At 40.6% G+C, this 13,603-nt stretch overlaps 1 protein-coding gene across 2 annotated transcripts in view; it reads right to left on the reverse strand.

Annotated features, from left to right (window-relative positions):
• The window catches only part of MOCOS (molybdenum cofactor sulfurase), a 60,680-nt gene that overhangs the window by 14,205 nt on the left and 32,872 nt on the right, over positions 1-13,603 (reverse strand). For both annotated transcript variants that reach the window (XM_055323813.1, XM_055323812.1), the window contains exons 10-12: positions 9,871-9,949; positions 8,592-8,713; positions 2,912-3,017 (exon numbers count right to left, since the gene is read on the reverse strand). In XM_055323813.1, the coding sequence (XP_055179788.1) occupies positions 2,912-3,017; positions 8,592-8,713; positions 9,871-9,949 (307 nt within the window). The remainder of the gene's footprint in view (positions 1-2,911; positions 3,018-8,591; positions 8,714-9,870; positions 9,950-13,603) is intronic.

The following is a 13,603-nucleotide window of genomic DNA, read 5'->3' on the forward strand; positions in this document are numbered from 1 at the left end:
TGAGTATAAGGCCAACAGACACCCATTTGTTTAATAGACCTTGATGGTGTCCCCTGGGAGATAGTCCCATCTCCATGAAGAGGCCTACTAGAGGCAGCACAAAGGTGAGTAGATCTTAGCAGAAAAGCTGAAGGATTCTGAAAACCAAATGAACAGGGTCAAGTGAACAAACATCTATGAAAATACCAGTTCTATGAGGTGAGTCCAGGCAAGGCATTTAAAGAGTGTCAATAGGCTTAGCTACCAAGGACCTAAAATGTTGCAAGACCTCATACTCTTTTTCTAATATCATAAAGCAACAGGTACCTATGGGAGGTTTTAGTATTTATTTCCTATAGAGAACAGACTGGTGGTTACAAGAAGCAGGCACGGAAGCAGTCGAAATGGGTAAAGGGAGTCAAAAGATACAAGCTTCCAGTGCTAAAATAAATACATCATGGAGATGTACAGCATGATGACTATAGTTGTTACTACTGTACTGCCTATTTGAAGATTGGTTAGAAAGAAAATCTTAAAAGTTCTCATCTCAAGGAAAAAATTTGTATGTGGTGACAGATGTTAATTTGACTTATTGTGGTGATCATTTGTTAATATATACAAATAGTGAATCATTATATTGTACATCTGAAGCTAATGTAATATTGTATGTCAATTAGATGTTGATAAAAACAAATTTACTTCTTAACTTTTATCCTGTTTGCAGTTTTAACTAGCATATGCTATATTTGTAATTCTTGTTTACAATCTCTGCTTACTGCCACGAGGCCCCATACAAGGGCTCTTGGCACCTCCATGCACCCCCTCCCCCAAGTGAAAAAGCACTGAAAAAAAGCATTTAAAAACTTCAGCAAAAGAACACACTGTATAATCCCATTATACTGGGTTCAAGAATAGGTGAGACTATCTCTGGTGAATGAAGTCAGAATAGTGATGACCTTTGATAAGGCTAAGAGGGGATACAAGGAAAGTTTCTGGTTTACTAGAAATGTTCTCTATTTGATCTGGGTCGTGGTTACATGGGCATATACATCTGTAAAAAGTCATTGAGCTATGTCCTTATTATTTTCCTGCTTTGTTGTGCCTCAACAAAAAATAAATAAATTTTAAGTTGGGGGGGGATCCTTAAGTATGACTGAATTTTCCCTGGAAACAGAACTGAAAGTCTCTAGTGGAGGATAAGGCTATATCTCAATTCCCTTCCAAACAGGGAATGGTGTGTGAAAAGCTGGGAGCCAGGAGAACCACCTCTAGCTTTGCCCCTATGTATAACTCCCATAACTGATGAACCGAGAACTACAGTTTCCTCATCTGAAATGCAAGAGCTAGCACTTTCCAGTCCTAAAATCCTTTGATTCTGGATTTACCCTCCAGGTTACAAACCTTTCTTTTGTCCTCTGTAAAAAGAAAAACTGTATGTTTAAAAGCTAATGTGGTCAGCATATATAACATAGAGTCCGTCAGATTTGAAAGCAGAACAGAGATACAGCAACCAGAGCCCCTAGCGACCCTCTCAGGTACTAGGCACAGGCTGGTCCTCTTACCTTCTCTGCCTACTTGCTGTTTGTCAGCCCAGCATTAAACCAACTGGTAGGAAACATGGTCCCCTCCTGGTAGGAACCAGAACTGGAGCAAGCCTGTCTCCATCTCCTAGTTTTCCACACCAAGAATCCTAGAAAACTGCTGACCTGCCCTCCCCAAGGGTTCTGAGTGCCTGAGGAGAAGTGTCACTCTGTGCCAGGCTAGCTCAGTGAACACCCAGGGCCCATGCGCTTGGGCTCTTATGAACCCAAGAAGGGTGAGCTGGGCCACAGCCAGGGAACTGTGTTGTATGGTTTTGCCAATGACTATAAAGAGGAATTACAACAGTCCATCTTTGTCATTTTTATTAAGCTATATTTGTCCATATTTGTGAGTATGCACACATGTGCCCAGGACTACATGGCATGTGAGAGTTACAGGATCCCTGGCTCATGGTGACAGGCATATACACACCCCTCCTAGCCTGTGGACCAGGGATGAGCAGTCCATCCAGCTCTCACAAAACAACGGGGTAATTCTTTTTGCCCTGATTGTCTGATTACCTCGAGACTTCAATTTCCTCTAAAGAACAATGAAGGGAGTTGAACTAATCCTTTCTAGAGCTGACCCGCTAATATGTCAGGCCCTTGGAAGAGCACTGGATGGGAGCAGGCAGGCAGTCATGTCGGTTCTGTCTGATGATACAAACAAATAATATCTATAGTTACAATTTTAAAAGCTTTCATAATCACTCTTCTTTTCACTCAAAATGACTGTGGAAGTAGGGCAAAGCTCCTAGGGGACAGGGAGTAGTAGAGGGCAGGCAACGAAACTGGGTCAAGTTCATTTCAATTAGAGCAAATGTTAAGAGATGGAATGATTGGGGTGCCTGGGTGGCTCAGTCAGTTAAGTGTCTGCCTTCTGCTCAGGTCATGATCTCAGGGTCCTGGGACTGAGGCCTGTATCGGACTCTCTGCTCAGCCAAGAACCTGCTTCTCCCTGCCCCTCCCCACTACTTATGCTTCTCTCTCATTCTCTCTCAAATAAATAACTAAAATTTTTAAGAAAGAGAGAAAGAGAGAAGGAGGGAGAGAGAGGAAGGAAGGAAGGAAGGAAGGAAGGAAGGAAGGAAGGAAGGAAAGAAAGAAAGAAAGAAAGAAAGAAAGAAAGAAAGAAAGAAAGAAAGAAAAGAAAGAAAATAAAAACAAAGTTAGGGTTGACTAAGCATCATGAAGGCATCAAGAGAGATGTGGGAACTGGACCTAAGGGCTTTGCAACTTCTCAGGGCCTCAGTCTCTCATCTAGACTCCATGACTCCCCAGGTAGGTGCCAGGCTCACTCCCAGAGTCAAGTGGTTACACATGTCTGCTATGCCCAAGGCAAAAGGTCTTACCTGGCATTTAATTGCTGCTGAAGCTCCAAAACACTGGATCTGTTTATCAGCAAGTACTGTGCTTCATTCACCAGAGAAAGGCTGGCTGTTGTACCAGCAGGCTGATCTAAAAGTGATGGAGTATTTTAAAAAGAAGTTGCAATATATGGAAATAATCTAAGTATCTATCGATAGATGAATGGATAAAGAAGATGTGAGATATACATATATATATATAATATTATTATAATATATAAAATATATATAATATTATTCAGCCACAAAAAAGAATGAAATCTTGGGGTGCCTGGGTGGCGCAGTTTTTTAAGCATTCAACTCCTGATTCGGGCTCAAGTCATGATCTTGGTGCTATGAGACTGAGCCCTGCATCTCTCTGCTAGAGATTCTCTCCCGCCCCCTCTACTTCTCCACCTGCTCACATTCTCTCTCTCTCTCTCAAATGAATAAGTAAATAAAATCTTTAAAAAAAAAAAAAGAAAGAATGAAATCTTGCAGTTTCTGACAACATGGATGGAGCTTGAGGGCATCATGCTAAGTGAAATAAACCAGACAGAAACGCCATATGATCTCACTTATATGTGGAATCTAAAACAAATAAAAACAAAACAAAACAAAATAAAAAACAAGCTCATAGTTACAAAGAACAGATTAGTGGTTACCAGAGGCATTGAGGAGCGGGAGCAAGATGGATGAAGGGAGTCAAAAGATAGAAGCTTCCAGTTGTAAAATAAATACATCATGGGGATGTAATGTACACCATGGTGACTGTAGTTAATAACACTGTACTGCATTTTTGAAACTTGCTAAGAGAGTAAATCTTAAAAGTCCTCATCACAAGAAAAAAATGTGTAACTATATATGGTGACAGATGTTAACCAGACTTATAGTGGTGACCATTCCTCAATATATACAATATCGAATCGTTATGTTGTACATCTGAAACTAATATATGTCACTTATACCTCAATAAAAGTTTAAATAAATTTAAAAAGAAGAGTTGTTTTCTTAGAATGCAAATGAATCATGCTTCCATTAGCTTGCATTTTTAAAAAGTAGAGACTATTTCTACAAGGGAAAAAAACAGTGCCCTGGAAATAATAAAAATGTTCCAAGCACATCTGGCTCAAACCTCCCAGAGACAGAAAGAAAATGAGCTCCTAGAATACTGTTAATAACCCAGAAAAAAAAATAATAATAAAATGCTGAAATTGGTCCAGCAAAGAAGACCTAGATGCAACATTTAGGGGAGAGATGAGGAGACAGGGATGGGCTTCCCTAAGACAGTCGAAAGAAGGGCCTTGAGGAGGGCCACAGGCCCAGGAAGATCTTCTGAATCCAGTCAGGGATTTTTCTCCTTAGGAAAGTGTATGATAAACTCAAAATAGATGAAAGATCTAAATGTGAGACAAGATTCCATCAAAATCCCAGAGAAGAACTCAGGCAACACCCTTTTTGAACTTGGCCACAGTAACCGGAGAAGGACAAACAGTGTATGTTCTCATTCATTTGGAGAATATGAATAATAGCGAAAGGGAATATAAGGGAAGGGAGAAGAAATGTGTGAGAAATATCAGAAAGGGAGACAGAACATAAAGACTTCTAACTCTGGGAAATGAACTAGGGGTGGTGGAGGGGGAGGAGGGTGGGGGGTGGGGGTGAATGGGTGACGGGCACTGAGGGGTACACTTGACGGGATGAGCACTGGGTGTTATTCTGTATGTTGGTAAATCGAACACCAATAAAAATTAATTTATAAAAAAAAATAAAAAAATAAACAGCTCCATAAAAAAAAAAAAAAAAGGAAAGTGTATGATATTGACTTTAGAAATAAATAGTACAGGGGCGACTGGGTGGCTCAGTTGGTTAAGCATCAAACTCTTGTTTTCAGCTCAGGTCATGATCTCAGGGTCATGAGATTGAGTCCTATGGCAAGGTCAGCTCTCAGCATGGAGTCTGCTTGAAATTCTCTCTCTATCTCTCTCTCTCTACCCCTACCTCACCCAGGTGCATGCACATGTACATTCTCTCTCTGTCTCTAAAATAAAGAGAGAGAGAGAGAGAGAGAGAGAGAGAGAGAGAGAGAGAGAAAGAAAGAAAGAAAGAAAGAAAGAAAGAAAGAAAGAAAGAAAGTAAGTTAGTTTTAAAACTACTGAAGGAAAAAAGTAGAAAACTAGTAAAGGAAAATATCAAGTGTGCCCAGAACTGCTAGCAGCTTCCGTCAGCCATTTGTTGACTGGCCATCACTGTCCTTGCACAAGATGTTGAGAAAAAGAGTGACCTGGGCTAAAGCCTAGTTAGCTGTCTCCAAATCAAATTCGTGGAACCCAGTACACAAAAATGGATACTTTTATGAGAACTGCTTTCCATACCCTCTATTCCCATAGGTCGTCTTTGCTAAAATGGCTGTGTCAGGAAATGGGAGGTGGAATCCCAGCCCCCTCCACAAAGGCCCTTCTTGTAACTTGCAGGAGAAAGGCTCACTCACCTCTCCCAAGGTGCCTTGCCACTGGGGGCTAAACCCCTCCAGGGTAGAAAACAAAAACCCCATTCAAAGCCCTGGAGTCTGTGCAGAGAAAATAAAAGTCTCTAAAGCGCATATGAATGAGCCTCCTGTAGGTCAGATGGGTTCCTATTCCTCACTCTACACAAAACTGCCCAATCTAATTAAGCAGCCAAGTGCCGGATGATTCAAGTCATCCTAGTGTGAGATCCCTGTGCTTTGATCATGTGCCTCAGAAGGAAGGTTTGAGTGACAGTGAATTAACCAAATCCCTTTCATCCCCAGCTTTGTATTGACTTAAATAAAGTTTTCCAGAGAAGAACCAGTCCTGAGCACCAGCTACTCTGGCCACAGGTGACAGTCATTCTCGGATATGGGAATTAATTGGGAATTAATGGTGGGAGGGGGGAAGGTCTGGCATCTCATTAAGAGATTCTTTTTCAACAATGTTCTATTTATATTTATTAACTATTTTTCAAAATTTATGATTGCTTGTGTTGTTTTGATAAACCGTGTACTATTAAACACTCAACCTAGAAAAAAATCTAACACTTGGACTCTTATGATGACAGTAAACTTGAAAAATGTGTATACATTTCAATTTATATATTATTATAGTTTCAGATATATATGACAGTGATAAAGAAGATTTTCAAACATGAAATATATAACACTAAAATAAAATTCTGTCAAGAAAGTGGAAAGGAGGGACGCCTGAGTGGCTCAGTGGTTGAATGTCTGCCTTTGGCTCAGGGCATGAATCTGTGGTCCCAGGACTGAGTCCCACATCGGGCTCCCTGCATGGAGCCTGCTTCTCCCTCTGTCTATGTCTCTGCTTCGTCTGTCAGGAATAAATAAATAAAATCTTTTTTTAAAAAAGTGGAAAGGAAATATAAGTTGAAGAAGGAAAAGGAAAAAAATAAAATTTCTGACCATTAAAAAGCAATGTGCCCATGTGTATGTGTGTGTGTGTATATATATATATATATATATATATATATATATAAATATATATATATATATATTTCTAATGGATACTCTTGAGAATCAAACCACTAAATATCGAGATTCTGTTGGACAGTTTAGATGACAATGTAAAAATGTACAAGGGGGTAGTGTAAGTCTAAAAAAGTTCCTCTCAGGTGTACTAACCTAAAAATGTTCCTAAGACCAGTGGCCTTGACCATCAGAGACCTCTCCACCATGAATGGCATCCTTGAAGTATATAGTATTCACAAGGTGACACTCCCTGGCACTGTATCTTGCCGGGGACAGACTTCCCTCTGCACCTACCTCTGCCTCACCCAGGTCCCCACCTCCCGCTAGGACAGTCACTGCTACCTCCTGCCTGGCTCTTGTGCTTCCCTCACCTCCCTCTCTGATGCAGCTTCCACGCCACACCAAGGTTGTCTTTCTAACACATGTGGCATCACGAAACTCATCAGCTTAGAGTTCTTCAGTGCCTACCCCAACCACAAGACAGTACTCACTGGCTCCTCAGCCAAACATTCATCTCTTCTCCCCAGCTCTGCCCCAAGGCTCCCCTACCCACATTTAACCCTCCCAAACCCTTCTCTGGGCCCATGAAATGCCAAGGCCTGCCATACTGTTCCCAACTCACCTTCCTGCCTCTTTTGGCCTACAAAACTCCTATCTCATGTTAAGATGCAGCTCCAAAGTTACCTCTTCCTTGAAGCCTTCCTTGATTCCCTCCAGGTGTAAAGGATGCCTCCCCCACACCCATGCCCTTTGCATAGACCTTTAACTGTGACCTTTCTGTTAGTGTCACTGTCTACTGGTAAGCCATTGCCTCTAAACTTAGGTCTCAAAAGACCACAACCATTGCTTTGTAATCTTGGCCAGCCTCCTGAAGACCCAGTTGAGCCCCAGGTGGACAGGAAGTATAGGAATGATGGAGATATTCCATCAGCTCATGTCTATGGTGGCCCTCGTCCTGCCAAGCCCCACTCCTTGCACATCCCTACTCACAGAAGGGCCCATTTCTCTCTCCCCTTTCACCATGTCTCTAAGCTTGCCCATGCCCAAACACCACCAGCCCACCCCCTCAATAAGATGAACATACATTTATTCCTCTTCTCCATCACACAGCAACTCAGATTGCTAAACAGCTTATGATATAACAAATTGTCAGCACTTGTAAAAGTGCAAATAGATTATATCCTCCGAATCCTCTCTCGATCATACATTTTAAGGGACTCATGGTTCACCTGTGCAGGTCCCTAGACTCAGTCACTGGTCCCTATACTGTCAAAATGCTACTCAGATTTACAAGCCAGTCTCTCTGGGAGCTAATAACTAAGCCAGGTCATCCCTACACAAATCAATAAAGTGGCAATGACTCATCAATGCATTCATTCATCTGGTATTTATTGAGCAACTGCTATGTGCTAGATGCTGTTCTGAGCACTGGGGATGCAGCATTGAACAAAGCACACAAAAACTCCTGTCCTCTCAGAGCTTACAATCTATTGCAATCTCATAAACAGAATAACTGAGTAAAATGCATGGTCTATCGGATGTGAAAAGTACCACAAGGAAAAATAAAACAGGGAATGAACTGGAGAGATTCAGGTAGAGGCTCTGGTTCTAAGGAAAGCAGTCAAGCAAGGCTTCCCTGAGAAGGTGACACTTGAGTAGACACCTGAAAATGATATCTTCTTCCCACGTGATACTGTTAACTTTCAAATACTTTCTTCTTCTGCTATCTCAATTCAGCTAACAACAGCTATGGCAGGAAAAACTGTCAGCACTTTTACAAGTCGAAGGAGTTGAGGTCTACAGCAGTTGAGACACCATGAGGCTTAACATTTGCCAAGCTCTCAGAGCCATGTGGTGACAGAGTCAAGACTAGAAACCAGGTTTTCTCATTTCCACATACAGTCTGAGGACATAGCAAGTTACCAATGCTTGTAACCCAGTAAACCTGTGCTTCTAAACATGGAGGACTGAGACAGAGTGCTTGTCAGAGGCGAAGCAGCTGGCTGGAAGCCCACCTCCCCTCCTCAGGGTCATCCTGGAGACCACACGTGGTCCTGCAGACCACTCTGCTTTCTGTGCATGAGTAAGTCGCCCTGTAAATCAGTTTCATGGGCTGATTTTGATGTATGCCAGAGTAAACCCAAGCTCCTGTCACCTAAGAACCAACCCAAAATGTGATACCTTTGCCCTGTCTCTTTGCACTTCTTTGAAACTTTGAACTTTGTTTGATCAGTTGACATGGACGGCCAAAAAACCTTGACAACCAGCTTGAAATTTTTTCTCCACAATTATAAGTATTTACCCTGGAAAAATAAAAGGGAGGGGTGGTGAATATTACTTAGCATTCCTTTAATTTGATTTTTATTTGATTAAATAATAATCTAAATATCAAAAAAGTTGGATTATAAAATATAATACAATATTATAAATATAATGTGATATAATACTGAACCATAGAGAGAGGAAAGCGTTAAGTGACAGTGTGCTCAGGAAGCTGTGGGGATATGCTCAAAACATGGGAAGACCTGAAGTTTAGGGCTTGTGCAAAGCTTTCAGATCAGATAAAAGCTTTAGAAGTTCCTCTTGAAAGACCTTGTTTAATTATAGCTACTGAATACCATAGAGCTTAGAATTTGAGAGCTTCCAGAGCAGTATTTTGCTTTAAGAAGCCCTTGAACCCAGACATATGTTCTGGATTTTTACTATTGGCCTGACTAATATTTTCCCTCATAGCCAGACCACATGGAATAATGGGTTTGGCTTGTGAAAAGAATGCTATGCCTTTATATTACCGATAGAAGTACATTTATTGATTTAGTTTTTTTTCTTCTAGAGTCTTAGAGACTTTTTAAATATAATTTAAAGCATTTAAATTTTTTAATTGTTCTAAAATCTACACAACACCAGAATTTATAATGCAAAATTGCTAATAACCTACATTGGGATTACAAGATAGAGCATATGGAAAATCTAGCCTTAATTTTACCTGGATCAAATAGCTGCCTACCTGTGTCTGGAAAGGAAAGAGTAGAATGAAGACTCATTTAGTTACACTTTCTCTCTGGTGCTTTGAGAGATTGCAGGAAAGTCCATTTTCATTAATCTGAGCATTTATGGTTCTGAGCAAAATAAGCCTAACTACCTCTTTATTAACCAGAAAACAGCATTTATCCCAAATGCAGCTAGATGAAAGTGCAACCAGGAATGAGCCTCATAAAGAAACAGAAAGTATCCCTAAATGGCTGCATTTCTCTCTATGCTGGCATCCTGAGGAAGGAGCATGCTTGGTAGGTTTGAAGAACAGCAGGAGGCAGTGTGCTCAGAGTGGAGTTCCTGAGAGGGAAAGGGCAGCTGACTGGATGAGGGGTACAGCTAAGGACTGATCTATAGGGCACTGCTCTCCTCCCCTGCTGTGTTACCTGCAGATGGACTGAGATCTTCACTTGTTACAGAGACTCACCTGTCTGCACAGACCTTGCTTTGGCAAATCTGAGCCTGTTCACCATCTTCCTCCAAGGGCACCTCTATAGGCTCCATCCCTAAAGAATAAAGGTTAGAGACAGATTTATCATCAGGCAAAAAGAACAACTATTGAAGTGAAAGTCCATTATCATGAAATATACAAGATTTGTAATGACCTGGGAAATAGGTTGGATCAAACAGTTGGCCAGATCTTGGAAATCTCTTTATAACACATGGTCTCTTTTGCATGATCATTACCACCAAAGAATGTACATCAAACAGCCTTCTCATGGAAGACTCTGCACTTCGGAAGTCACATCCACAGTAGCTGGATCATGATAAATTCCTTAAAAGATTTCTCTAACTTTCGATGACTCCACATCCCAAGATCATTGTTCTCTAAACTACCTTAAGTCCTTTAGAAATAGGCAGGCTTCAGGGCTCACTCTGTAAAGATATCAGCATAGAGTGGTAATTCCCAATAGCCCCTGGGAATGAGCATCAATTTGGATTCCTGTACCAATCACTGTCATCTAGATAGATAGATAGATAGATAGATAGATAGATAGATAGATAGATAGATAGATGACAGATAGACTGACAGAAATAAAACTGTTGCCATGTCAGTGGGGTTGGGAAGTTTATTTTAATTGTTGCATTTATCATGTATGAAGGAGTATATAGCATATGTATGCAACAGTTTTAAGAATAACAATAGTTAAAACTCATGTACCCATTACCCAGCTAAAGTGCTATTTATTTTTTAAATTAAATCAGAGTTAAATACATGGGTGAAACAAGAAGAAACGGATTCAATTAAGAAGTGAAAGACCTTTGGTAAAGGCTGGAACTGCTAAGGCCCTCTGCTACTCTGCACTCCTTGTTCTCCATGAATCATTGAGAGTACAGGGAAACATATGAAGCCAAAACGCTCCAGTAGAATGTATGGTGGCCTCTACTCTGTGGACACTAAGGCAAGAGCTCCTCCTGTGTGATCCACCTGGCCCTCCGGCCCTCTCGGCACTGCTACTGGTCACAATGCTCACCAATATGACCCAACCTGTTCTTTAGGCACCTGTCATGCACACCTGCATCCCTACCATCTCAGCCCTCCTTATCACATAGGGCACAACACAGCACAGCAAATGGGCATATCACGAGCTTCAGATCATGCCTGCTGTTCAGCCCGTCACAACAGGGCTTTCACAGAGATAAAGACAGAGATGCAACAATTTGATTACCAAGTATTCCATGAACTATGTCCCCTGCTTGTCTGCACCTTACACATGCACAGCCCATTCCATACTCCTGTCCCTGTGTGGGGAAAGCCAGAAGAACTCATTCAGAATGTTCCCGAAGTTTGGAGAAGGGATGTGCTGCTTTGAGTAATTATAGATGCTGCTGTGTCAAAAGGGTGTGCATGGAAGAACAGTACGGTGCCAGGTATGCACCCACAGGGAAAAGCAGTAAAGTGAGCTTGGAACACTGATTATGAGGAAGTCACCACAGCAAGGCAGACAGCATGTGGACAAGGGCACACCATGGGCAAGTGGCGCTGGGACTGTGCTCAGCCTCTTTCTATCCTTACACAGGCTCTAAATAAATCACTCAGGGTCTTTGGCCCTCAGTTGCTTTCTAAAGGTCACTGTAGGCCTCTGGTTAAGGCAACAAAATCTGGGACACATCCGTGAATTGAACTCAAGGGACCTAAACAAAGTTCATGGACAGTGAGTTCATTCCATATATACAAAAGCCCTGGGCTCAGCTCAGAGATACAAAGAAATAAAAGAGCCTGACCTCCGGACTCAAGATGCCTAAAATCTTTGGGAGTGCCAAGTCTCACACATGAAACCATTATAATGCCTTGTTTTATTGTTTATTATTCAGCTCATCCTGTCATGCATTGCAAAAGATGGGCTTACCCCATCCACAATACAAGAATCCTCAGCAAGGGGATCCCTGGGTGGCGCAGCGGTTTAGCACCTGTCTTTGGCTCAGGGCGCGATCCTGGAGATCCGGGATCGAATCCCACGTCGGGCTCCCGGTGCATGGAGCCTGCTTCTCCCTCTGCCTATGTCTCTCTCTCTCTCTCTCTCTGTCTCTCTCTCTGATTATCATGAATAAATAAAAATTAAAAAAAAAAAGAATCCTCAGCAAGTGAGCAGAATATCTGGTACATGGTGGGAAGGGACACCACACCACCTCACAAAGCACTGCTATTTTGGAGTGGAAGATATTGAGTATCTGTTTTCTTTCTCTCTCCCATTCTTTACATCCTGGAATAAACCCTACTTAGCCATGATATATATTTTTATGCTTCTGAGAATAGAAAGAAAGAGAAGCAATCTGCTCAATTCTTTTTATATATTAATGTCTTGGATACCTGAACTTAAATAAGAAAGCACAGTAAGGGCAGCTCAGGTGGCTCAGGGGTTTAGCGCTGCCTTTGGCCAAAGGAGTGATCCTGGAGACCCAGGATGGAGTCCCACATCGGGCTCCCTGCATGGAGCCTGTTTCTCCCTCTGCCTCTGTCTCTGCCTCTCTTTCTGTGTCTCTCATGAATAAATAAATAAAATCTTAAAAAAAAAGAAAGAAAGAAAGCACAGTAAAAGAAAGTGATATATCAATCTCACTAATGAATAGCTACAAAAATACTAAACAAAATATTAGCAAACCAAATCCAACAATATATCAAAAAGCCATTGCTACCTACTGTTTCCCTCCCCTCAAGAGTCCAAGGATACTTTAGAACTAGACAATCTATGAATGTAAGACATCACACTAACAGACTATAGGAAAAAAAATATGATAACCAACAGATGCAGAAAAAGCATTCAATAAGAATTGACTATTAGCCATCATTTGGCTACATAAGAAAAGAACTATTTCTATCAAATCTATCAAAAGCTTATAGTAAGAATCATTATTATTTTTGAAACTGTAAAAGTATTCTATTCAAATCAGTAATAAAGCAGGCTATCTTCCATCATTGCTCCAGCATCATATAAACAGGCTAAGCCAATGCAGTAAAAAAGAGAAAGAAGAGAAATACAAATTAGAAAGATAAGAAACTATCATTATTAGAAAATTATATGTCTATTTACACAGAATATGTGAGAAAATCTTCAGACCAACTAGTAAAACTAACAGGAATTCAGAAAAAGTATGGGGGAACACATAAATATATAAAAATCAAACATTTCTATATGTATTAATAACCAATTAAAATATTTAATCGAAAAAAGATAGTATTAAAAATATTCCAATAAACCATTACAAAGCAGGGCACCTGCATGACTCGGTTAAGTGTGTGACTCTTGATTCCTGTTCAGGTCATGATCTCAGAGTTGTGAAATTGAGCCCCAAGTCAAGTTTGGCACTGAACATGGAGCCTGCTTAAGAATCTCTCTCCCTCTCCCGCTGCTCTTTCTCTGTCTCAAAAATTCATTCCTTCCTTCCTCCATTCATTCATTTAAGAAAACCATTAGACAGCAAAAAAAAGTACAAAAGTCTCTGGAAAATATTAAAATTTAAGCAATTAAAGAAGTTGTAAATCAAAAGAAACACTATTATAAATAAAAGACTCAATACTATATGATAAAATTATTTGAAATTAATATATCATATTACAATCAAAATAGGACTACAAATATATGACTATAAATTATGCAATTTTGCAATCAAAATGCTAACAGGACACACCAATGAAAATATAGAGATTGTCAAAGTGG

The sequence above is a fragment of the Nyctereutes procyonoides genome, unplaced genomic scaffold (assembly GCF_905146905.1).
Source record: "Nyctereutes procyonoides isolate TBG_1078 unplaced genomic scaffold, NYPRO_anot_genome, whole genome shotgun sequence".
In the NCBI taxonomy this organism is placed as follows: domain Eukaryota; kingdom Metazoa; phylum Chordata; class Mammalia; order Carnivora; family Canidae; genus Nyctereutes; species Nyctereutes procyonoides.